The 26,783-nt window shown below is 42.2% G+C and overlaps 1 protein-coding gene across 1 annotated transcript; it reads left to right on the top strand.

The window, feature by feature from the left end:
* The first annotated feature begins 431 nt into the window (after window positions 1-431).
* Window positions 432-9,067, top strand: LOC139675686 (dual specificity protein phosphatase 13B-like). Its single transcript, XM_071563654.1, has 3 exons — window positions 432-622; window positions 1,322-1,542; window positions 8,853-9,067. Exons 1-3 carry the CDS (start codon window positions 432-434, stop codon window positions 9,065-9,067), a joined length of 627 nt encoding a protein of 208 aa, XP_071419755.1.
* The last annotated feature ends 17,716 nt before the right edge of the window (window positions 9,068-26,783 follow it).

Raw genomic sequence — 26,783 nt, 5'->3', positions numbered from 1 at the left:
ACCAGTGAATATTTGCATGACCAATTCTGTTCAGTCCAGCTCAGTTTGTTGAGCACTTATAAAAGACAAATCAGATTATGACTAAATACGGAAGCCCTTGTTACTTGATTAAAGGAAAACCTCAGCATAACAAATTAGTACCTTCTTTCTATACCCATTGAGTAGATACATTTACACAATACATATTCCATAGCATTACCTCTTTCAGTTTGAAAGAAGAACTTCGGTGCTGGCATATCAAGGGCTGGGCTTTTTCACTGGGCCAATAGTAGTGTCTAGAATTCCAGACAGTAGTAGGAACTTCCTCAGATCCTATTAAAAAAAATGTATGAAAATATAATAATGAAGCTTTAATCAACTGTTTGAGGAAGAGTGCAAAACCTCAAAAATGCATCTGGCTGGTGGTGAATGTCTGCTCTCTCCCTTTCAGGATGGCCTGGGACTCCCTGTGCAGTGGGGACTTACGGCGCCCCAAGATAAGAAGCACCTCAAGGTGGACATCTGGCAGTCAGTGCAGTGCTGGGACACCATCCCTGGAGGAGCTGCGGCGCCTGCTCTGCATACGCACATCCCCCACAGGGCACGTGGATGAAGTCTGGCCAAACCTTTATGTGGGAGACCTGTAAGAGAGAGGGAAGGGTTGAAGATGTTAATGCAACTCTTTGACCCCACTCTATTTCCCCCAGATCTTATGCTCTTTATTTAAATAAAGAGAGGTGGACACTAATTTGGGAATTCCCCCACAACAAGTCTAAGTGTTGAACAATGCTGAGCTTGCATAGGATGAAATAGCAGAGAGAAAAGACATCCTAAGTAACTAAAAAGAATATCCCCCTCTCCTGGTTTCTCCGCCTGTATTAGTACAGGAGTGCCACACTGCAAGAGCCCACTGGAGCCATGGCATCAGTACTTTAGGCAGTCATGGCAGATCTGGGTAGAACAGGAGCAACCTCATTTTCTTCTCACATTGCCAGATGGCATCCATCCCCAGAACTGATGGATGCTCAGCAGAGGTTACTTGGTGAGAAAGCAAACCAGAAAACTCTTGGCTTGTGCAGAAATATCTCCACCACCCCTTTTCATCAGTTGAAAAAAACCATCTAAATGAATGTTTGGGAAAAAAATGCGGGAAACCCAAAATTCAGTTCCTTAACAAGTCACTGCTGTCTTGAAGCATTTTTATGGATACTTTGGACCTGATCAGCCTGTCAGAAAATAGCTGCTACAACTTCATGCAGTTCTAACAAACTCACCATCAGTAGCATGTTCTACCCCACACTGAAATGCAGCAGTCAAATAAAACTCAGCCTCTTTCTCCCAGGTATGTCGCCCGTGACAAGGCCCAGCTGAGCCAAATGGGAATCTCCCATGTTGTCAATGCTGCTGCTGGGCGATTCCGCATCAACACTGGACCCACGTTCTATAATGACCTGTCTGTGGATTACTACGGAGTAGAAGCAGAGGATAACCCAGACTTCGATCTCAGCATTCACTTCTACCCAGTTGCTCAGTACATCAGAGAAGCACTGAATTCCCCAAAAGGTAACTAGACCATCTGTTCATGTTGCTCATCTTCTGCATAGCAGACAAGCAGGGCAAGTTATCAAATATTGTTTGACATAAACCATCAACCTACACATCGGTAAGAATGGAGATACCCAAATCAAGCAGCATCCCACCTCCCCCTGAACTCCTACAGTGAGTGGGAGTTCCCCTGTTTCCCTGCAACAGGGAAGGATGCACTGAATGGGCTTTCAAAGGGGTTCTCCCTATGCATAGTGTTATTTATCAGCAAAAGACAAAACAGCAAGCATCCTTTATTACCTATAGGGACACACTGATCCGGGAGAAGGCATGTTATTTGATCTTTTCAAATTAGGGATGGGTTTTAAAATGAAAGACAAGGGCAAACATCATATTTGAGTAAGTAGATTCAACTATAATGTTGCAATCTGTGCAAATCCTACAAACACACATTATGGAAGAAGAGAACTTTAAGCAATACCATCAGCCAGGAATAATGTCATGCTGTTGCTGGAAGAAGTATAACCTTGAAATAGGAAGATAACACACAAAATCCAAAATCCTTGGATTCATTAAACACAGGCCAAGTATAATGCTAAAGGCCTGGGTCTAAGTGGGGATCTTTACTATTAAGGGCAAACCTTCACAGAGGCAAGTCTCCACTGTGCCACAAAACTGTACAGATACAACTCAAAAATAAGTGATTAAGAGAACAGTTATACACTGAACACACTGTTTTGCTTGCATCATGTTGGGCCTTAATATCAAGCGTGTCCTAAAGTACTGATTACCCAGTTTAATCATATGCAGCCAGTAGATCTGCTCCACACCACACAACCTAGCAAGAGGAGACACAGTGACTGCAAACAATGTACCTCCACACTGGATACCTCTGCATTTACTGCTCTTTGAAAGGCTTAACCTATTCCATTAAAAAATATTTGCCTTTGTGCAACTAAGGGCTCCATCTGGATTTCAAAACCACAAGCAGATTTGGGGAATTTGGATCTGCACCCATTTCTATTATAGCATAGGTTATTTGCAATCAAAGCCATTACTGGCAATGCTCCAGAGAAAGGTAAGATCCAAAATCTATTCATGTGTGTAAGAGCAAACTTGCAAATCAATTGACAAAAGAGAGAAAACAACAGATGAATTGTGGTAGCCAAAAAAAGCAAATTAAACTAGTGCTTTGCAAAATGCATGCCCAAATAATAAAATTATGAATGCAGAACAAGTTACAGTTCAAGGCATATTTATCCCTACTCCCATGCTTTTAATATTTCTTTACTGAACTCCATATGGAAGCAGGGTTCTGGGAATGTAGACAAGGTGAAATTTAATCATATACTGTCCAGCTGTTGCTGACATTCATCATTTTAAGGAAAGTGCAACAGTTTAGAAAATATATAAACAAGATGTTCTGGAAGCATAATTTCCCGAGGTACAGAAATTTAGCAGCTAAATACCCATGACCTGTGCAGGGATGAGACAGGGAGGGGATTGTTACTCACATCACTTAGAAGAGGAAAAAAAAGCATTTGTTATGAGCAGTGGTGTTGAAAAAAAGATATACCAGGTGACAAGAAGCCTGTTCATATTAAATTCGGGATGTAACAAGGTATTATTACTTGATTGAGAAGTCATTTAAGAATGCTGCTTAACTATGACAAGATAATTCAACTTTTTTTCTTTAATGGAAATATATTATTTTTTTTACCTGGGAAGATAGCTCAAAGCTAAGGCTGTATGAGGCATAAACATATTTAAAACTATGAATCAAATGCTCACTAGAATTAAGAACTGTTACTCCTATCATGCTTGAAAAAAAAATCTGATGCTTTACACCAGAAGTCCAGAAAACAACATAGACAGATTTATTACAGATTTCTACCTTTCTCAACAGAATATGTCTTTGGTGATGTAAGAAATTTATTTTTAAGGCAATTCCTTCAAACCCAGATGCCAGAGCATGAGCAAAAGGAAGCACAGGAGTGCACTCTCATGCTCCTAATTGGGAGCTATTCCTGTCACAGTGGTCAATGGTTGCATCACACCCTGACCAACTTCCTTCATCATCTTTGTTGTACAGATTAGGAAATACATGCACTACTACTGCAGCCATGCCATATATAAGCATTAGCTTATGATCCCTGCTTCCTTGGCTGCCTTTCCTTCAGCACAGTCTGGCTGTTTCTTTGCCCATGTAACAGAGCTATTTGGGAAGGCTCAGACAAGGGTAAGCAGATGCACAATCTGTTCTCTCCCTACAAGGAAAAACAAAGAGTCAGGAAAGTATTGGCTTTTTTCATTCATGCTCAAACTCAGTGGGCCACACCTCAAATATCAATTTTGTCCCTTTGCATGGCCACCTGTACAATTTGCATTTTCCTGGAGAGCAGCTGAACCTAAAATAAATCAGCAGGGTTTGGTAAAGTCTAGCTGAAGAAGGAGGGAAAGAGAACTTGATGAAAGCCTGTCACAAAAACCATTAAACTAACACCGTGCTGAGAGAAAGATTCCCAAGTAGAGAGCTTCACCTTTTACTGACCTCTGAACATGTTTAAAACAGCCAGGTTAAAATCACCGCTTAACTTCCTGAAATGGCAAACTCTCTCAAAGGCATTTCCCTTCTTCCACTTCAGTAGACCAAAAGAAAAGCTAGGCTCCCTCTCCTGACACCTTTTTGCTGGTGGGAGTTATGAAAGCAGCTTGAATTTGAAGAAAAGTGTCCTTTCTCCTGACTCTGACACGTACATCAGTCTGACCTCCCACGCTCCAGTAGGTAACAGCTCTTACCTGTTCTGGAGGCATGACAAGAAAGGACATGGCACCATTCCAAGCTCTTCTGTAGGGTTCTTGTTATTTTCAGCTGTGACAAAACAGATACTTAGACTAATCATGAACTAGACAGTGGAATCATGAACTAGACAGGGGATTCTGCACCTGGATAAAACCTAACAGCAGATGAGAAAACCATGGTGGAGTATGAAGAGTCCCTGGGGCCCATTAGCCCAGCAGAGCTCTCCTGGTGAGCAGAATGCTTCTGTTGGATCCCACGGAGTGAGGGCAGCTGGGGTGTTCATTGTGGGTGACAGATCTGGAGCCTGGTCTTAAGTCAAATTGAATCCATCCTTCAAGAAAGCAAGGGCTAGTTCAGGACATTTAGTTCAGTTAATGATGATTAGCAAAAGGACAATAAGTTATTATGTGTTTTAATGACTGATTTTGTCCAACAACATTGAATTTCCCAACTTCCATTTGGCCAACAAAGTTGAATGTGCAAAATTTTATCCCTAGTGCAAATCCTTTGATGTTAATAGAGTTACAGCAGGCATGAGCTGGATAGAATACCCATAATCCGCTGTTAAAAACCAAGTGTTATTGTTCCGCACAAATCCCAGCCAGATGACAGTTATTGTCTGCCTCTGCAAAAAGTAGCTTGAGATGTGTGGTGCAAAATTTCAAATGAGGATTGCAAGATTTAATAATGGCAGAAGCTAAGTGCCCCCACTTCTCCTCAGTTAATGCCATTATTCCTAAGGGATCCTGTTTTATGCTCAGAGAGAAGGTTGCAACATGGTCCTCTAATGTGGGACCATTCCAATTTCTCTTCGCACTGTGTGTTAAATCAAATGGGGATGGGGAAGGCAGAGTTGTAGGATGGCAGTTTGTGGCATGGACTCTGTGGTACAGAAAATCTGGTTGCAGCCTTCTTACATCTCACCACATGACAGGGGAATGCACCGCAACTGCCTGGTGAGCGCTGCTTTCCCAAGCTGTGGTGCAGCAGCCACCCAGAACCTGAGCCTCGGTGCTGGGACAGAACATTGCGGCTGCCTCCTGTGAGAGGCTGAAGGAACACGCTGGAATCACCCACCACAGTCGGCCCACCATGGTGCAACAGTGCTTCGGGCACTGGTCAAATGCAGTACATCATGGGGAGTTCAGTGTCACTTAACCCATTTGCAGCTAAGAGGCAAGGGACTGAACCCGTAAATAGAACCAAACATCAACACAGCTTGTGTTTCCTTACTCAAGTTCAACATTCAATTTGTTTGCTACAAATAATCACATAGTAAATTCAAATCTGCTTTCATTATAGCAATTTTACATTAATTAAATCATTTCACATGACTGATTTATCTGCAACAAACAAGTCATTTTATTGTCAGTGTACCAGCATTTATCATAACCTCTGTGCATGGTGAAACAAAGACTAACAATGTGGAATAGATATTGCACATTTAAAGAGATAATATACCCACATCCTCATGGGAACAAGTTGTATTAGAGAGCCAGTTCCAAGGTCAGTGCTTGGGGCTTGTCCAGGTTTTTGCTCAGACACTAGGTTTTTTGCTCAGACACCTTCTTAAGCTGTTTGTTGATACAGGAGGATGCTTTTGAAGTGCAGGGAAGTCAGAGAAGCAGGGAGGAAAATTCAGTGTATTCTTACTGGACACCACCTCCTCTCAGACACAGAGCTAGACACAAAACAGCAGAGAGCCAGCCTATACAAGCAGGAGCCTGGAATTTGTTCTGCTTTCTGTGCCTCCAAAAAAACCACAACAGGCAATATTTAATGGCAGCATCTATACCTGTGCTCAACTTGGTCTTCACTTTGAGGCTGCAGACAAAAATTAGGTTCAGAACATCAAGTCTCCTATGCCCAATCTGATTCATGGCCAAATTTAGACTGAATTTCAATACAGTGATTTTCCAAAGACCTTTTGGATTACTCCTATTCGTAGTATTTGTCAAAGAGAAATTGTGGTCCTAATTCCTTTAAACTCCTGGAAATCTCAGACTGGGATTATTTAGGTCCAAAGTGCCTCCGCTGGGAAGGATAATACAGCATACGTACCCCTACAAGGTTAGTGGGAAGGCTAATGATAGTGAATAGAAGGCTAATGGAAATTCAAATTAGCATTATTTTTTAGCAAAACATTTCTCCATCTTGCCACAAAAAGTAGGACTTCAATTCCAAGAATTCCTGTGGAGTTAACGGAATTGACAGATGCATGCAATTTAACTTGAATAATGGCATTGATAACTCAGTAAGTCTATGAAGCTGTATCTGAATGAGAAAACACAAATAGAAATTTTGCAAAACTGGCATTACATTGGAAAAACCTCTTCCTTCCCCTAAAGGTTTTGATGTCCAGTCCAACTCTGCTGTCACCAGAGCTGGTTTTGCCACTTTCCTGGAGACTATATTTGTCCTTTTATTTCTACTGAAGACATGTCTATCTTTAGGTCTGCGCTCAGATTTCTCATGCCAGGATAATGAGAGGTGGCTGTGTCACATACATTGTGGAATTCAACACTTCTCTCAACCTGCTGGCCAGAGCAGGTTTTTACAACACATGCTCACACTCTCCGAGCATGTGGCTATGCCATCATCATTAGTCAGAACTAAAATGGTTGCTAAATAAATACTGTCATAAACAAAATGGGATTTAAGATTAAAAGCTGTGCACAAAGCACCCAGAATTAACACCCGGGGAAATGGGGGCAATCAGTCTCATGTTTTTGTCTGATGTAGGCTCATCATCCAACAGGGGTATTTTTGTCTCACTCTTCAGAGTGAGAATTTTAAATGCTGTAAGCACAAACAAAACAAGAAACCGGCCCTGAAAAGCTGTCCATTCTTTCTACCCCTCCTTACATTTTTCACAGAAGCAGCAAGACAGTTCATTCCATCTCCAAAGAAAAAAATGTAACATGGGATTTTTGTGACTGATTTTTCATCTCTTTCTGGATATAGATTGTACTTTGTACAGTTACAAAATTAGCGTACAAGAAACCACAAGTGTGACAGTCTAAAAAATAAAATTTAAAAAAGGCAGAAAATATTTTGTTTCAAACTTGTGAAGATTTCCAGTGAATAAGTGTTCTGAAATTTCATGCTAAAAAGACCATTTTTTCTTCAGTTGTCTTAATGGGAGACAGAGCTGTCCATTAGGTGGTCAGGAGTTCAAATCTGATTCTAATCACTTGTTACTTTAATAATGGCCAATTGCTGAACCATAGTCTCTGTGAAGAAACTATATCTGACTACAGCAAAGGACAAGAGAGTTTGAAACATTCAGGCATAGCTATAATTGAGTAGAACAAAGAACAATTTTTTCCCCAATTAAAAGTTTCTCATTGATTATACCATTTTTGTGCAAGTTGAAGTATTTCACAATACTTACAAGAAGCAAATTTCCAGGTTCCACAATTAGCTCTTTGTTCACATCCAGAGGGAAAGGACTAAAAACCTAAATTCTTTCATCTGAGAGCCAACCCCTTGAAAAAAATTCCTTTAATTTCAAATAAAACCATTTTAAAAAATGTTCATCTCCTTCCAGCATAGGTCAAAGTTATATATGAGAAACCTGAAAATCAGTCACGATACAGAATTCTGCTTCTCAGGCTGTTTCCATTTGTGATCACAGCAGGAAAACCAAAAGCAGAGCAGAGGGGAGAGAGCTACACTTCTGGATCTTTGGAAGGTGTTCTCTGAGGCTTACTTATAGCAGGAAGGGAAGGACTCACAATATTGCTGTTCATGAACTCCTAATGAAGATGCACACCTCACATGGAAATCTCTGGAAAACTAAAAACCTCTTTCTATTGATCACTTAATAAAGAAGGGAAGATACAGGCATTAGGGAATGATAATGACTAGTACAAGGTAGGCTGTAGAAACACAATCCATACGTTAGCTGGTGCAAATGGCACATACAAACAAGAGCTGTTTTTAACAGTAATGTCAATTTCCTCACACACTTCCAACAAAGTCTGGGCAACAGTCTGCACCCTCAGAAAGCATTACTGCTCTAAGCAAAACAAAAAAATAAAGTGTTTGTGGAAAACCAGAAGTGTTCCTGTAACAGCAGTGGGCAGTCCTGAGCGTTGCACTTTTGAAATATCAAGTTTTCAGGCCCTGTGGTAGTAAGTAACCTGCCAAGGCTGCTTCCCACAGCATGGCCTTCAAGCATGAACACTTGAAGCTTTGCCAGGAAGTACATCACTCCCCAAACCACACATGAGCAAGCAGGGACACAATGGATGGCAGGCTGGGCAGGAAGGATAAGGATATGCTGTCAGGCTGACAGCTAAACTCAAACAAGCAACCACAGATCCTGGAACACAGTTATGAATTTTCTGTCCCCAGCCACTAAAAACCTCATGTACCCCAAGCAGCACTGCACCAGGGCTGCCCTGCAGGGCTGTGCACACCTGCCTGCCCATCCCCAGCATCAGCTTCCATCTCTGCTCCAACACAGTAACCCCCACCATTTCGCCCGCCGGCATAATTGCTGTCTCTCTCCTTTTTGCAGGCAAAGTACTGGTTCACTGTGCAATGGGAATCAGCCGATCTGCAACACTTGTCCTGGCGTTCCTAATGATCTGTGAAGGTATGTCCCTCGCCGACGCCATCCGAACTGTGCGTTCACACAGAGGGATCTGCCCCAACTCCGGCTTCCTCAGGCAGCTCCAGGAGCTCGACCTCCAGTTGGCAAGGGGGACAGGCAGAGGAGCAGAGGCCTGCTAGAGCTGAGAAGGCATGTCCACTGGCACCAGGCCAAGAGATGTTGCCCTCACTGAAGGCTGCAAGGATGCTGTCAGGACTGCTCTGTAGCTGCACTGAGAAACTCTTTGGGAAAAGGCTGAGCATGAGCAAACTGCTAGGAGCTGTTAGGCATGTACTTTTTGGATAAGCCCACTAATTGAAAAGAAAATTAAATAAAGAAGGATTCAAACTGGCAGTTTTGCTCACCTGGGCCTGTTTATTTAACTACCTGTTGGGCAGGGCATAGGGAGCAGTTGGGTTTTCATGCAGAATTAAAAGGCAGCACAGTCAACTTGAAAAAGTACTTTTTACTTGCTTATAATTGCATTTATATGGCAAGAGGGAAAATGGCTAAACTTATAAAAAGAAAAAGAAAGCATGAAGCTTTTAAGCAAATCTTTAACATTTCACATCCAGCTGGCTTAGGGCGAGACTTCAGGCTTTGCAAGCTGACACGTTTCTTTGGTCTGACATGGTGACACTAGTCAGGATCCAACTCAGACCTTGGGCTCCCTCTGTTACATGCCATGGAGGTTATTGCTGGACCTTCACAAATCCTTTTAGCATCAAATCTATGGCAAAAGACCACAAAATCCTCAGGAGCCAATACTGGAGGTCCCAACCAGAGGCTGCATCCTGGGGCACAGCTGTCGACAGCCACTCTGCTAGTCAGAGGGGAGGAAGGTGTCCCCTTGCCCGTGCAGAGGAAGGGGCACACTCAGGGCACACTGCCTGCTGGCACACTGTGGGGCAGCAGCAGTGGAAGATAGAAATGTCCTCCTCTGAGCTTGCGACCTGATGCTCTAAATCACATTCCCTAAATTTCCCTGTCTTAATGGAAAGTCAGAACACAATGTCATCATGTCAGAGCAGAAATGAGCAATGCTTCTAACAAATCCAAAGCAGCAGCTCTGCATTTCAATTACTCTTTTACGCCCAATTGGCCACATTTAATCTTGTGAAGAACTTGAAGCAGATATTTGCTTCAGTGCAATTACAGCCACATACAGAACATTGGCAAATGCAAACAATATAGAATTTCCACTTGACGGCAGATTAATTTGGTGTGATGTTTTCCCTCGAGAAGACTTAAAGGCTTGCAGTTCTGAACGTACCCTACAGTTTGTATTTTTATAGCACTATGGATGTTGAATAGAAAGAGAGAAGTATATACTTCTTCTGAACTGAAGTTTCTTTTGCTTCCATACATTAAAAATATTAACTGAGCATAGCACACTTCCACTGCATTTCTCATAATGCAATATGGAAACATGATTTCCCTGCAGAGTGTGCAGAGAAATTCAGGTGGTGTTTCCACTTTCATAAACATATTAAGTAAAGCATACCATTGCTACAGACTAATTTCCTCTCAGGGAACAGAGGCACGGGTCTTCCCTCCAGAAAGGGTCCCATCCTTTGAGACTGGAGTAAGCAGTCAGAAGGGAGGTCATAGCTAATGATGGAAAAAATCAGTGAGGTTATAGTTTTCACAGGCCTCTTATTGCCTGCCACAGCAAGGAGATTAGATTTCAGTGAACATGGTGACTGAATCACTCCCAGAACTTGGGTCTCTTCCACCTTGGTCTGTCTGGGGATCTTTTATAGTGCAGACCATGCTGAAGCTGTTTGGTGAGGAGTCTTTTCAGCTGCCTTATTAACCACTCCCTTCAAGCCTTTGTAACTCAGCCCATGCCAAGCCAATGACACTACATTAATGCACAAGAGGTGTATAAAATACAACAGTCCAAAATCTCTGTGCATTGGGCCCATCAGGACAGGTCATAATTTCCAGCCAGCTGCATCTCTGGAAATATCTGTGGTTGTGGGGCAGAATTTAAAGTGAACAAGTGAACAACTTGTCAGAGTGACTGAGCATGAAGTTACCCCAGCTGAGGCCTGTTGACCAATGTGGGACTATCGGCTGCCCAGGGCAGGCCATAGATTCCCCTGCCATGCATGACTTGCAGCTGGGATCACTAAATCTGTCTGGAGCTGCAGCCTGCCAGGTAAGCTAGGGCACTGGCAGAGCAGGGCTTCTGGTTGGTTGTCACCATCACAGGTTTAGAGTAGAAGCTTCCTCTTCAACCTGGAAAAAATTCAACTAAATAAAAAACAGAGGTCAAAACCGCTGACCCAGAGAAAATAAAGTAACTATCCATTCCCAGAAAAAAAAATTCCTTTCTATAAGAGCTTGTGTTAATTCAAGCACTTTGCATTGTATGAAGTTCAGACAGTGGGAGGCAGGATCCCCAGCTCCTTCCAGTTTCCCCACCCTGCAGGGGATGACGTACCTGAGCCCACCATTACCTCCCTCTGTGTGAGGGCTGCAGCATCATGGAGGTGGCCTGGCAAGGGCATGGGAGCAGGGTCTGTAGTTGATGACAATTAAGCAGTCCTAATCTCTGATCTACATGTCCTGCATACTGAGGCTTACTGCCCCTGTGCTTAGTTAAACAAAAGCCTCTTAAAATTACAGCTGGACTCAAGGTAGAATGAAAACAATATTGGGGGTGGTTTCAGGTATATCTTGTGCTACAATTATAAGATCCAGAATTGCAAACCACCAGCTCAGCCCGAGAAATGACCCACCCTTGCTAACACTGAGGTGTTTGGTCCATTTTGATGCTTCTGAGTCAGCTAAAAGGAGTCCCACTCATCCCTGCAGGTTTGATGCCTCTGTGGCACTTGCCCAGTGCCCTTCTAAACATTGCTTGCCAAAGCCATGACAGCTGAGACCAGAGGGAGGGTGGAAGCAATCAGAACAGCAGATATATTAATGGACAGAGCAGCAGTGATGCTACCATCATTTCCATGCCTACCTTCTACCCAATGCAGAACAAACACTGAGGTTTACTTACAAACACCTGCCTGTTCTGTGCTTATGAAGGAGCAATCTTGAGCACTGTGGTGGTGTTTTTATACATCTCACACAATAACCCTGTGAGGGAGGATGGGTGCCTTAGCCCCTTTTTGCAGACAAGGCACATGGAGTTTGCCTGAGCTGCAGCAGGATGTTGGGGAAAAGCACACAGGTTTGCTCTCCAACCTCCAGAACTGGCACAAAAGCATAAGAATAGTTTTCTCATACAAGATATCTTGCCTTCAGCAGCTTTTCTTCTCAGACTTTCAGCAGTGATACAGAGAATATTGCCATGGACATGTCTGCACTGTATTATTTATCCTTTGGATTTGCACTTAGGGTGTTATTTGTAAAAGGAAAATGAGACCATAAATCTGCTCTGCAAGGAGCCAAGGGAAGAGAGGACAGAAATTTTCAACAAGTTGCATGTAAAGAGATGATGCCAAGGACAGGTTTCCCATGGAAAGAAATGCCAGCCAAGGTATTGTTCAGGTTCTCACCATGTGTAGTGGCAACAGCCAAGAGTGTGAGCCTTTTTCTTGCAGGTGCATTTATTCATTCCTCCTTGCACAGGTGGCTTTGCTGCAGGACCTTCTTCATTCATAGCTTTGCCCTCTACTGACAGGCAAACAAACAAAAATTTGCACTGGAACCAGAATAGACCGCAAAATTGAAAAGTGAAACGTGACTAAGACTAAGTTGTTCAGGTTGATACCAAGCCACTGGACAAGACTAAATGGGCCACATTCCAGAGTCAACATTTTATTTATGGCCTCCAGCATACACAGATTCACTCTTTGGATACAGCATCCCTAAATAACCCGCCACACCTATAAACAAGGATAGAGGGAAGCAGTCTCACAGGCTGGCTCTGCATTAGACTAGCCTGTTCCATGCCTCTGAGTTCTGCTTTGACTTTGGCACTGCCCACCAAGACCAGGTGACATTCTTCTGTGGAGCCCTGACACCTGGATCAGATTTGCCCAGCTCCTACCAGTCCCTCCAGACTTGCAAAGCACTGTCAAGTCCACTTTCCAGACTTGACCCTCCTCCCATTTTTTTTTTTGTCCTGTATTTTTCTGATAGCAGGGCTGAGCTATGTGTTACTATGGAAAGGGGCTTCAAAACAGTTTATGCTTTGCAAATTTACTTCATAGTTTAAGATTCAAACAGTATATGCAGCTCCTGGAGCCAAGTCAAACAGGAATCTAGGGCCTGTGGGACTTTCAACATTAAACTTTTCTTTAGGCTGCAATTATTCTGCTTAGAAACTAGACCCTTGATCTGTTGCAGGAGGCTGCAGTTTAATAAAGTCAAACAATTTGCTCTTTGCAATGTACTATTTGCAGTACAAGTATCATTGAGTTACACTGCTCCCCCTCACTGCTGCCTCCTGGAACCTTGTCTGTTTATATACAGAAAGCACTCTCAGGAAGCACTCCTAAAAATACCCAGTGATGTTAGCTGAGGATCTGGCTCTGTCTCTCCTCCTTCTTCTGCCTCTATAACATTCTTCTATCATCTTGATGCTTAACAACCCCAGCTGTTCAAGCAACCTTATTCCTGTCTCAATCGCCAAAAAATTGTCCTTTTCTTTTCTTCTGCGCCAGTAGCCATTCTCAACCTGCCACAGAGCAGCCTTGCATGATGTTGCCATGTCATATCCCATCTAGTGTTTTTTCACTTGATGACTAAGTTATGGTGAAGCCCATGTTGTCTTTCTCAAGTCTTTGCCAACTTTTCAGACAATAGGAAGGTGTCAAGTCAGGGCAATAACAGCACCAGGAAACAAATAACATCTTTTACTTTATTTTGTAAAAGGGCATTTGAATACTGCAAAACAAGATGCAGTATTCTCCGCAGATTAACTTTTGAAACTGCTCTCAGGGAAGTTACTCTGGATATAAAGCATCTCCCAATGGAATACCACTGCAAATAAAAATATTTTCACAGTAGTGCAAATAGAAAATCTGCACAGCAGAAGTCCGGTCAGCTGACAAAAACATCCGTTCTTAAACTTCAAATTTCAAAAGCAAGTCTGGGATTCAGCTCACACTTCTGATATGTGTGTTGCTCAAGACATGGGCAGAACCTCCACTCACACAAAATGTCACTTGTCAAGGAGTAGGGTCTTTCATTTGCTGCAGTCTGGTCCTACTTGCTGTCAATCATCTTCATGACCACAGAGCTCTTCCAGTGCATCAACAGACATCCAGCACAGAGAGAGATTCACAGCAGCACAAAGGATCTTTGATGCTTCTTTCTGTCCACACATGCCCCATTGAGTTGCGTTTCTCTTCTGTAGGTGTTCAGCAGACAGACACTAAAAATGAAAGCTCAACAATTCTACTGTTGGAGTAGACAAGATCCAGTCCCGTGGTTATTCCCAGTGTAAAACTCTGACAGTTGCTGCTCTACAAACTCCTTTCTATGAAAACAAAGCATCTAATTCCTCCAAATTCAATAACAATTATAATTCATCAATTCATCTAATATTAAATATTGACAAATGTTTGCAAAAATTTACAAACAAAATGATTCATCAAAGTCCTTAAGATTGCTCTTGGAGGACCAACAGTTGTTTGACAAAAATTTCCAAATCCCAAGAAGCACAGAACTGTAAGAAGTGAGACACTGGAAATTTTTGCACCAACATCATTTAGGTTACTTACAATGAATAAATAAATAAATCATTTCTTTAGAAAAACCCCACCCATCACTGGGAAAACCATCAGCCAGTGAAGAGTGAGCAAGGAATTATTTGCTCAGCCCTGGCGACAATTGGCTGTTACTCGAGTTATTCTGACACATTGTTTTCAAAAACATCTGTTTCCACTCCGACTCCTTTAACTTTCAGATGTGAAAAACAAAAGCTCATTTTCATGCCATGTCTTCCATCTTCAGTTGGCAACAGTTGCATGATTATGAAGTTATTGTTATGCTGGATGATCTGTTTGTCAGTTTATATTTTCCTATCATATCTATTTTTAGCTGCTCATTAGTATAACTTGGAGCCTCTCCTATAAATCTTAAACATTTATAGCACATCTCAACAATTCATCAAATGGAGCCAACCTCCAAGGAAAGGAAACCCAAACCACTTCCCCTGCTCAGCTGAATGAGATTCAGATTCTTGTCTTTTAAACTTCAAACTCAACATTTTCCCATCTGCTCTTTATACACAACAGCACTTTTGCTCTGCACCAGTATTTTATTCTCCATTCATAACTTTTTACTTCCCTCCAGAGGTTTCTTGATGCTTTTAGTCTGCTGGACTCACAGAAGACTTGGATTTTGGAGGGTTTCCCCCCCCCCCCCCGCCCCACACTCCATTGAAGGGGAAAAATAATCAGTCAGCAATGAATGGCCACTTTTCATTGCTCATTCACAAGAGAGACACAGCAGGATCCCAGGGCTGGTCTCAAAGACACTTTTCTTTGCTAGTTTCACTAGAGGGAAAAACATTTTATCAGAGACTATTCAAATTAAAAATATTTGGAAAATTAAATTTACTTTTTGTTCTATTCATTGGGTTGCATTTCCAATCCTCTGTGTGTACATATTTAACTATCAATCAGCTACACAATTTTTGTAGCTGTGGCCATGCCTGGAGGTACCAGTACCTGTGATTTGGCCAGGTCACCCATGCAGGGAACATTTCTAAAGGGTTCAGTCTACAATGGCCAACAATAAGATGATTTTAAGAAATAATAACCAGAAGATGCTGCCTGGCCAAGAGTTTTGAAGGAGAAAAATCTACATTGGTGAAGGAAGAGCCAGCCCAAGCAGCCAGGCAGCACTCAGCTGCTGGGACAGGCTGCGCCCCAGTTCCTGGCTGTGAGCACCAAACCCTGCCACAGAACAAGGGACTCTGCTCTCCAACTCCTCAGCTGTCCAAGGAAGCCCCAGCCCTGCACACCCTGCACAGCTGAAGGCCAAGCAACATTTCTCAGATGAAACTGTTAATAATCTGTGTGTAATTAGGTGATACCTGACTAGAACACGCAACTGATTAAAAATCAGACTGACCATCTTTTTCATTTCCTACATATTTGAATTAATCAAATGAAACATCATGTAACAATAAATGAAAACTGTACCAAGGAAAATAGTTCTGGCATGCATGTTAGTCTCAGAGTGGTTTTAATTTAAAAAGCTCATCTGATCAGGCAGCATAGCAGTATGTGGCAGTTGAGGGAGGCAGGGAGTGCCTGGGAGAGGGCAGTAACACAAAGGAGTATTTGGATTTTTACAACCAAAATTGCTTTCCATCAATTCACACCATTCTTCAATTCAGCTGATACCATTTCCTACTGTACAATTTTTTGGAAGAAAAAAAATTCTTTAATACTCAGTTACACCTCCCCTCCATGTGGTTACAACGTGGTTTCACCATCACTACCAACCTCCAGCAAATCCTCCAGTTTCCAATCGAGCCTGCTTCACACCAGCCATATGTCAACTTCCCTGCATCTCTGCTACCCCAGATCCTTTTGGTCAGATGTCAAGTGCCAGTGACATAGCAGAACACCTGGTCAGTCATCTAAAAGCATTTCTACAGATGAATACTAGTCTAACTTTTTCATGCTGGTCATGCTGACAACAGTCATCCCAATGCTGAGAAATGTCTGCCTGCAAATAAAGGTGCTGGTCTGCTAAAAATAAATTAGTTTTGGACTACTTGGAAAAAACATTGTGGAAGGCTAAAAATTCTATGTATTTTAGTAGTCATCCCATGTAATGTATTGCAAGAGCTCTTCTGGAGTGCTGTAATTATACTGGCAGAGTATCACACCACAAAATATCAATTTACAATGTGAAAGACATTTTGAAAAGAAAAAAGCAAATTCTGCAGATGCAGTGATTCCCAGAGATGAGAGATTACAGCACCAAACCCAAGCAAGTCAAAGAAAGCACTGCCATCTCAGCATCCCCTCCCCACTCCAACCAGTCTTCCCATGAAAAGAAGTATGTCAAATCCCTTACAATTCTTCCAAATTAAAACACAAGATTAAACTGAAGATTGACACAAAATACAAGGCTCAAATCTTATCCAGATTTCCCTTAGCACTAGACATTTACAGTCCTGGGACCTTAAAAATTTACTATGGTAATAGCAACCTTGGATCCAGAATCACAGCTAGAATCAGACACACATACAAATGACCTCTGTATCTACCTAAGCAAGAACTGTATTTCTGCCAGTCCCAGATGTTCAGAACTCTTGTATCACACACATATACACCCTTTCCCATTGTGAGAATGTCTTTATAAAGCATGGGATTTTACTATTTGTCTTAAAGTTCATTGTTTTCATTATTTTCTTGACAGGAGCAATAAACTTAGATTCCTCCTCCTTTCCCCTGCCAAGGAAAGCTGAGATTCTCTGGTAGATTTAGAAGTGCGTACCATGTTATGAGACATGGAAAAAACTCCAAGAGCCAGAGCACTGCCACCTGGTACATCACAGCCGTGTCCCAGGGCTAAAGCAGCTGGGAGCATATGCTGTTTCATTTACTTGGCTATGCCTTATAATGAGCAGTGCCAGGGAAGGATGTATACATACATATACATTACAGCATCATCAACATCCATGACATTGCGACATTTAAGAAATCTTTTCACTTACCAGCAGCTCCAGTCCTTATTCTGTCAGTGTTGGGAAGGAACAACCCTTTGTGAGCTGTCAGTCATACTAAGATCCCTACTCAAACTAAGATGATTCCCACCAGAAAGTGGAAATTTGACCAGGCCCTGTGTTATCACATACAAACTGATGGAATAAATCTGTGTCTCAATTTGAAGGGGATTGTTTCCTAACAGAGCCATAACCAATCAATTTTTTTTAAACATCTGGAAAGACTATACAATAATACGATTTATTGAAGGTTTTAGTCTTTCAAAGGCAGATTTAGCTACATTAGCCCATAAGATGCATGAACTGCCCAGTTTTGGAGCTATCCTTTTAGCAGTGTTGTGTATACGTACTCAGATGAGAGTTCAGCTGCAAAAGCAGAGAGAAAGTTGCATGTTACTAAAAGGTAATGGTTGTAAGATGAACCACTGCACAGTCTGAAAGAATTCATCTGTAACAATGAAAACATCGTTATTTGGTTTAGTAACTAACAGTATAAATATTCCATAGTATCAGGAAACATAACTCAGAAAGAGAAAACACTTGCCATCATACTTCACACTAGCAGGATGCAAGAGATGAGCCCCCCAGCACTGCTGGGACCGTGAGCTCACAGCAGGGGCAGGCGCCTGGTGTGTGCCACGCCACCAGCTGCTCTGGGTCTGCCTCTGCAGCCCCCTCAGATGCTACTGCTCACCCCCCATGGCCCTCAGTACAAGAGTCACATGAATGCAGGGGGATCAAGAGGGAGAAAAAGAAGGGGGCAGGATATAGCAGGGACCTCTGGAGGACAGACACCCTGAGTTGCTCCTGTGAGCCATGGCTCATCTTGTCCAAAGGCCTCCCACTGGAGCACAAAGATGCTTCACCCAGGTCGTTTCTTACAAACAGTAATGTGGACTTAAGGTTTTCACTATCCTGTCATGGCTGCCCAAAGGATTTAGAGTTCAGGCTGAAGACATTTAGCAATTTCTGCCACAGCAGCATAGCAGGGCTCTGGAGACACTGATGGTATTTATAGCAGCCTGAAAATTGTACCTCTTCTCACCAGCTGAACCAGTTCCCTGAGCTGACTGCTACAGCTAATTGAGAGAAGACTGTCATATACCATCAGCTAAATTTACTGCTGGTCCTCAAGATTGGGTTGTGCTGACTGCAATGTGACAACAGTGTCTAAAGGGAGGTCATCTTCATTTCTACATTTTCTGTCTAAGAACAAGAGTTCCTTCTGTATCTGCACTGCTAGGTTTCTATTTATAGGCTTGAATCCTGTGATGTAATCTTCCTTTTTGTTTCCAAGGTAACAATATTTGATGTATTCTACTTTCAAGTTTTTCCTCCTTTAGGTTTTCCCCCTCTGCCTGTTCTCCCTCTCTTTTTAAAGAGGCAAGTCAATAGGTAAAAACCTTTACATACTTATCTCTGACATACAGTGTAGTTATCTCTCTCTGAAATTAGGCTTATTCATGTCACTAAACAAATAAAGACATTATAAAAATAGGCTTAGCAATAATTTAATAATTTTATGCAGTGTTTATACATATTACTTTTCTGGTAGTAAATGAGCTATAATTGCATTAGGCAGCAACTCCTGTTGATAGCTCAGTTTTTAAGTTCCTCATCTCAGCCCCAAGTCCTCTTCTCCTGCAAAGATTTGTTCAAAATCATCTGACCACCCAGCCAGCTTTTCCATGGTTTTATTCCTCAGGCTGAGGCTCTTGATGGCCAGTCCTGTGCCCTGGCACTCCCCTTCTAGTGGCAAGGTATCTCCTGATGCCTCTCTGCATGTTCCTTTGTGGTACAGAGCTATGTTCTCAGGTCTGTGGTGGCTTGGAGTTCATTTTTGTTCATGTGAAAATCCTCTGCATTAATGTTCTTTTAAAATAATTGGTTGTCACTTCCCTCTCTGTAAGTAAGGAGAATTCAGGGGACTGAATCCATAATTTATATTGAAATCAACATCTGTAACAGCTGGAATAAAGTGTGTTGAATAGATACTTGCACAAATGCAGGTCCTTTAGAGTCTTACTGGAAAAGCAGTGGGTCAAGCCAATGGCTTTCCTTAAAGTTTTCAGCATGAATGTGTTTATGTGGATGGGTTGAAAGGTGTGGGAGAGAGTGGCTGTTTTAACAAGGAGAGGCTATTTTAACACTGCAGAAAAATGAAGAGTAGCAATGTTCATAAATGTAGTTGATTAATTCTGACTGGGAAACAGACTCTTACTTTTTATTACTCCTGCCTTGTGCCTCCATGACATAAAACAGTAAGTGAGCTGGACTGCTGATATTCCACTCTAGGTACAATGAACTAACAGCCAAATTTTTTAAGGACTACCCATTTCAGAACGTAAAAGAGCAAGTAAAATCCCAACCTAAGAGATGATGTGAACCAAGAACACTCAATAAGAGTTTGTGTGGTGAAAGGGACAAAAGGTGTTAAATCACATGCTGGATGTAAAGTCAGCAAAACACAGAAATTTTACACCATCAGAGCGAACATGGAAATGATCTCTAGTCAGTATCTTGCATTTTGGGTCACATTATAGAAAAATGCCCATCAATTCCTGTGCCAGTTCTGAAAAAGGTCATGCTCTTTAAGGTATCTGATCTTGATTCAGAGGCTCCAAGTCCTTCCACAAGATCTGACTTGGCCACAGTAAGGCATGTGGAAGGGGAAGACTTACATGATCTAGACCTCTGCTAATATCCCTGGATTCTTTCCAAAAATTCATCACAGTTTTTCCTCCAGTTGCAAAAATAAAAGTTTCCCATTGTCTGCAATCCTACTGGAAGCTGCTCCAGGAAGCCGCTTCTCTCCTCCTTCCACCTCCAAAGCTTTCCTAGTCAGTTTTGTCCCAGATGGGCACAGTTGTTATCAAGCTTTCGTATCTTCTAATCCACCCATGACTTGACAACACTGTCTCCTTCCTAGTGGTTACTCAGTCTCTTCAAGAACCTCAGTAAAGATCCCACTTGACAGAAAAAGAAAAAGTAGCAAGCTTTGGGTGTTTGTCACTCTGTTTTGTTAGTTTATTTCCAAAATAAAACATTTCTAGTAGCTAAAATGCAGAGCACATTTCATGGTCTGGCAAGGCATTGCTTTAGAGATTATGGCTCTGTAAAAAAGAGCTTTATCAACTTTGTTTGCTTCTCAAAAACAATCCTTGTCACTGGACAGGTCCAGTTGGGTCTTAGCAAATCAAACGCTTATTTGATGTCAGTGAAACTAAGATGCAACTGCTATTTTGCTCCAGGTTGTCAGAAAGTTTTTCAGTAATCACTTTCAGTCAGAATAGATGCTCAATTGTTCTTTCCTGCTGCAAGGGGGAAAAAACAGCAGCTTGCTCTTCCTCAATAATTCCCTCATATTTCATTTTTAATCTCTTAAGCAAATTACAAGTGAAGACCTTTGATGTATGCGCCAAACTCATTCATTTCTCAGTACTTGCTGGACTAGAGAGGATCTCCTGTTCTTATGCATGTGGATGATAATAACAACTTCAAAGCCCCCAGGCATGTGTTGGCTTTCCCCGATTTCCTTTCTAAGTATGCATTTTGTGGGCCAACACCAGTTAAGAACCACAAACAGCTGCACTTGAACACCATTTATTAAGGCAGTCTTGCTATCTCTCTCAAAATGTAACAACTCTATTTCTACTTTACAGATCTATTCAGTCTGGCTTTTGCATTTTTCCTGAAATGGAGTACCTCATTTCCAGCATCTATGGTGTTCTCAACTTAAAAGAGTCTGGAACTTGATCAAACTCGGAGCAAAAAGTCATTAAAAGGCACTTGCCCTGAGGTGGCGTGGAGCATTCCGGGTGGATTACGAGGCATTGTTTTGCTGTTGTGGGGTTTTATGACACAAGGTGCACTTGATTACTTCTAGAAGGACAGTAGGTCATAGCCATATGGTACCATGGGACCAGATGTTTCAAGCACAGCAGAGCAGCTGCACCTGAGCAGTGGCTGGGCAAACTTCCCCAACCTTGCTTAGGAAAAATGAAATGGGGACATAATTCAAAGCAGTTAATGTTATAGTTATCATCATTATTTAGTCTGTTGAACTCATTGTCAGAACACTTGGAGGCAAGGAGCAGAGAAGAGTTAAAGAGAATATTGGAGAGTCACATAAATAAGAAAAACCACCACCAGAGAAAATTTACATTGGAAGAAAATAAATAGTTTTGGAAAAGCTGTAAAACTTCATGCTTCAGGCTTCCAGCCAAGCTTCATCTAAGGAGGTGGAGTGGGAAGAGTAAACAGATTTTCTGTGGGGCAGACAATTTATCCCATAAGTGGGGAGCACAGATTTAATGAAGTTTCCTTTAAGGAGGTTGTTAGTGAGCACTGTCAGAGGAACAGACACTGGACCAATGGCCCCAGCATGACAACTCTGGTGTTTCCTCATCTGCACTGCCAGCCAGCAAGCCAGAAGCCTGTACCAAGTGGACTGCAAACATCAATCCAATTTCTGGCTCTCAGGTCTATTTAAGTCTAGATTTGGCACTTTATGGACCATGAGATTACTCTGACCTGAAACCTGCTTTCTTGTCTGGACAATTTTTCTGATCAGTTACATACCAAGTATCTACTATTTTTGTTTATTTTTTTAAGTGTGTTATGCTTAGGAAATAGGTTGGACCACACATTTCTGGAACCTCTGCAGCAATATGTTACTAATGATACAGAGAAGCAGAAGAAAAAAACCTTATCCTCATGAACAGTAAGAGTAGAAACAGACTGGCAGTTTCCCAATTCTCTTAATCAAGACAATTAGATGCAATCCTCTGTGTGTTACTGTGGTATATCAGGGACAAAAACACCTTGAATTTTGGCTATGCCATTTTCTTTACAGGGCAGTTTTAACAGTGCAACCAATGGGAAATGCCCCATTTTTGGGCCTGGGGAGCACATCAGGATGTCTTGTACAGCACAGAATGATATACTCACTGGTTACTCTCTCTCTGCAGAATTTCTCTGGTAGATGTTCTGCTCATAGAGCTTCCTCTTAGCACCGACAGAGCAACATGGGAGTCAGCAGTTTGGGGCCCCAGGCTCTTCCCGTTCCCAGCATTCTTTGGTAGGGGGAGGTTACAAGAAAGCCCTCAACCCTAATTTTCCACATTACTATGTCTTGGGATCTATACTCCATTTCAACACAAATCTCCCAGAACGCTGTTTCTGCTGACAGTGAGAGAAAATGAAGAACAGTGAACAAAATGCCTTTCAGAGCCCTGGCCTCAGTCTGACCCCACAAGCCCAGGGAACTTTGTCCAGGACTGGGGTCCTTCCTTCCTAACCCCTCAAGAGCTTGTTTCATCCCTTTTTCTGACAGATTGCCCTACAAACACAGCCACTACTGCTGGTATTAGCCCTATCACAGACACAGCAAGAGATGCACAGACCAGTAAATTGGACTCACATCAGGTCAAATCCAACTTACCCTCTTGACAATATTGATTAAAAAGCTCAAAAAACAGTATTTCTACTTGTTATACTACTTGGACAAACTGTTATCTACAAGAACACTTGCTTATTGACTAAAAAAAGAAAACAACAACAAAACAAAGTAATGTACCATGAGTGTATAATTTCTGATGGACATTTCAGTTCCCCCTATTTTTCAGACATTCAGAAATGCTCCTTAATGTGTCGACTTAAAACACTCCAACACTGAAATCCCTGCCCTGTAAAGCAAAGCTGTCCGTTTGATTTGATTTGCAGAATAGCCTCACAAGTCAACATAATTCTGATTCCCCTGCTGACAGCAGCAAGCACAACTGACATCTAGCTGAAAGGGATTAATGAACACAACAGACAACACTTACTAAAGAATCAAGTAGAACTCTGAATACATCACTCAAAAATAAGCATACAACCAATACTTTCTGGTAATCCTTAAGTGGGAGATGAAGAGAGAGGCACAAACTCGAGCTCAAATAGTAGGTTACATCGGGCAGCAACTGTCTTTTTTTGTTGTTGTTGTTTTGGGGCTGCAATGCCTGCCTCAGCAGAGCCCCAACCTCTGATGCGACCATTAAGCAATACTTCAGTATAAAGAGAAATTAAATGGGTAATGCCCAACTAGATACTCGTGCACACAAGGTATTGTCAAACAAGTTTTATGTGGTGCTGCATAAATGTCAGTTGACTTCAGCAAGAATCAAGGGCACACAGCATTTTGTGAGGAGGCTGCACAGTCATTTAAAGCATTTCTCTCTATCTGCAGTAATCAAAACAAGTTATAGCCAGGCTACAACTATGTGTCTAGTTTGAAGACTGCCTGTCTGTGAGACAGAACCATCTGGATTTACTTTACTGTTAACTTTAATATATATATATATATATATATATATATATATATGTATGTATAAGGTTTCTTAACTTTTGCCAAACTGGAAACATAATGGTTTCTGCATGTTGTTAGCATCTCAGTACAGCAAATGTCTATTAGTACAGTCTTATATAATTATATACTTATTCTTCCCATGAAATTGTTAAAAACCCAACTTTTCCAAATAAGAGCATATTTTGTAGTGAAGAGGAAATCTTCCAGTTCACCAGGTTGGAATGGGGGAGGGAAGTCTTCTGAAGCAGAAATTTACTCAAACCTTTTACTTTAAACAAACATGAAAATTTCAAGTCTGAGTGTGAAAGATGTTTCCAACTGTACCTCTAGTGTGGTCTGGCCAGAAATCTACAATTTCTTTTTCTTTTCTTTGTGAAAGAAATAATTTCCTTCTAAGACTTTTTGTTTTGTTTTAAGTAGGGTTTTGTTTCTGAGGGGTTTTTTGTTTGTTTGTTTGAGTTTTTTTAGGGGTGAAATAACACCTGACCCTGACCCTTCCCTCTGGATGGGACTTTAGTTCTTATCCCTTCTCACAGCTCCATACTTTTGTACCACACAAAGTGCCACTTGGAAAGCTGGTCAGTGGCATTTTTGGGCCCCAGTCTTACTCATTCTGCTTGGGTGTCATCTTTTTCCCATCTAAGGCTTTGGTTTTTTATCTATAGCATCAGCTCTCTAGGCTAGGAATTGTATCCTGTATCTGAACAGTGCCTGGCACTGTTCTTGGATGGCCCGTTGACAGTTCCAGAGCACATGTGAAAAATGCAGGGCTAACGAATTTTGCGCCAGGGGCAGGTTCTGGTGCAGTGCCTGTGCTTGGCCAGGCGCACTGGGCCAGTGGGTGACAGCAGTGAGTGTCACTCACTGACTGCAGGGACCTGGCCATGGGCCACGAGCAGGCTGACTGCAGGCAAGGCTCCAGGAAGAGGGAATGATCTGTGTGTTCAAACCACCATCATCAGCCTGGCCAAGATTTTCAGAAATTACCAATAACGTGGCAAACATCAGCTTTTAGGAGGCGAGGGAACTATTCAGCTTTTCAGAAGGCAGGTGCTACCCTCTTCCAAAATAAGAGCCTCCCTGCTGTGTTGTCCATGTGTCCAGGCTCCCAGAACTCCAAGCCATTGGGTGTTTCAAAACATTTCAGCAGCTCGTATATTTTCATTAACAAAAACAAAATTAATGGAAACACAACTGGTCCCAGAAACTGGACACGACCCTGTGAAATGTGCTCTAGGGTGACCCTGCTTGAGCAGGGAGGTTGGACCAAATGACCCACTGTGTTTTTTTCCAATCTTACAAATTCTGTGACTTTTCCAGGAGGTGAGGGATTTTCCCTACGTGTTCTCGGGACCCTAAGGAGAGAGGGCCACAAGTGTTCATATTGTTTTGACAGCCAGTCAGACAGAAAAATTTGTTTTTCAGATGCCTGAGTGAAAATAACAATACCACAAAACTTTGTCATGCCTTTGATCTGACATCAGAAAGACAACCCTGATCAGAGACAAGCAATACACCACTGCCCATCCCTGGGGCACACAGACCTTCCACTGCACGCCATACAGAGCAGCCTCCTCTCACCAGCACTGCTGGTCTGCTGTATTGTCTTACCCATATATCCCCCATACTGGCTCACCTGCAGGGATTAAAAGTAAAGCAACCACTACTAGTTTCTGTTATACAGGGTCTGTATCTCCTTCTCCACAAAGTTTCTCTGTTACCAGTATAGAATTAATTTGCACAACAACCTTACAAGGTAACTTAGAAGGCACAGCAGGTTTCTAACATTTAAACTCTTTCTTATTTTAAGAGCGACTATCTGAATAATTGGCAGGGAGGAGCTTGGCTGCTCTGTAATACAGAAACTTGGCTAGAGTGATGCTGTTTGTATGAAACAGCAGCAGATCTAATGCCCAGAACTTGAACTGAAACTGTTTGTTATTACTTCACATCTGTACTGCAGTATTAGCCACAGGCCATGACTGAGTCTGAACCTGATCCTTCTGGGATGAACTTCTATCTTTTTAACAGACAAGGGATGACAAAGGTGATTGAAAGGATTTAAGGCAACATTAAAAACAACTGACACAGTCAGAAACTTGTGTCCCACTGAAAATTAATGGCACCTACCGTGCGTCTTGGATACTTCGTTAAAAAATGCTTGGACAACCTGAAGCTTTGGCCAGGCACAGGCATTTACAGCCACAGAAAGCTGTTTCTGTTCTCGCAAGACATTAAAAAAGTTCCACAGTAGGTTTTCATCAAGAGTTGGCTGCTTTTTGCAGACCCTGCAGTGAGAGTAGAGAGCACTGTGAACCAGAAAGATATGCAAGCAGTGCAGGCAGGTCTGCTGAGGCAGATAATTTCCACAATGATCATCTCAACAGAAGGCAAGCATGTCCAGAGATCAGTGGGGTACTTCCCAGTATTACATGCTTGCCCTGACTGGTCTCCTTGACTCCTTTCCCCGCTCCTAGGCAGAAGGCAATGGATCTGAAGAATTTTCCTTAGGAAATACCAATACTCATGTGACAGCTGGTTCTCTTATGTCATTGCAAGCCTAGCTCCAACAGCCCCAAAATCTCATTACTCCTAATGCTGTTGTCTGAGTGGGCAGCTCTGGGACATGGTTTGCTGCACAACAAATGCCCAGGCAAGAGGATACTGTCACATGTGATCACCAATTCCTGTGGGCCATGAAGGTCACCACTCTTGCAGCAAACCAAGTACTGCCATGGAAGAGGACACCAGGGAACCCAGATGTGAACTTTGATAAATCTGGCTGTGACTTACCAGAGAAAGTTTTCGGCTTTCTTCAAAAGGAAGGTGCACAGCTTTTCAGGAAACCCTT

This window comes from Pithys albifrons, chromosome 9, assembly GCF_047495875.1.
Source record: "Pithys albifrons albifrons isolate INPA30051 chromosome 9, PitAlb_v1, whole genome shotgun sequence".
NCBI lineage: Eukaryota > Metazoa > Chordata > Aves > Passeriformes > Thamnophilidae > Pithys > Pithys albifrons.
This window is presented reverse-complemented; position numbering and strand designations above follow the sequence as displayed.

What these genes read in the sequence shown, in the direction of transcription:
- LOC139675686 (XM_071563654.1), top strand. Translation starts at nt 432, where the DNA reads ATGGCCTGGGACTCCCTGTGCAGTGGGGACTTACGGCGCCCCAAGATA. An exon ending in AACCTTTATGTGGGAGACCT is followed by an intron (nt 623 to 1,321) that starts GTAAGAGAGAGG and finishes TCTTTCTCCCAG; the next exon opens with GTATGTCGCCCGTGACAAGG. An exon ending in AGCACTGAATTCCCCAAAAG is followed by an intron (nt 1,543 to 8,852) that starts GTAACTAGACCA and finishes TCCTTTTTGCAG; the next exon opens with GCAAAGTACTGGTTCACTGT.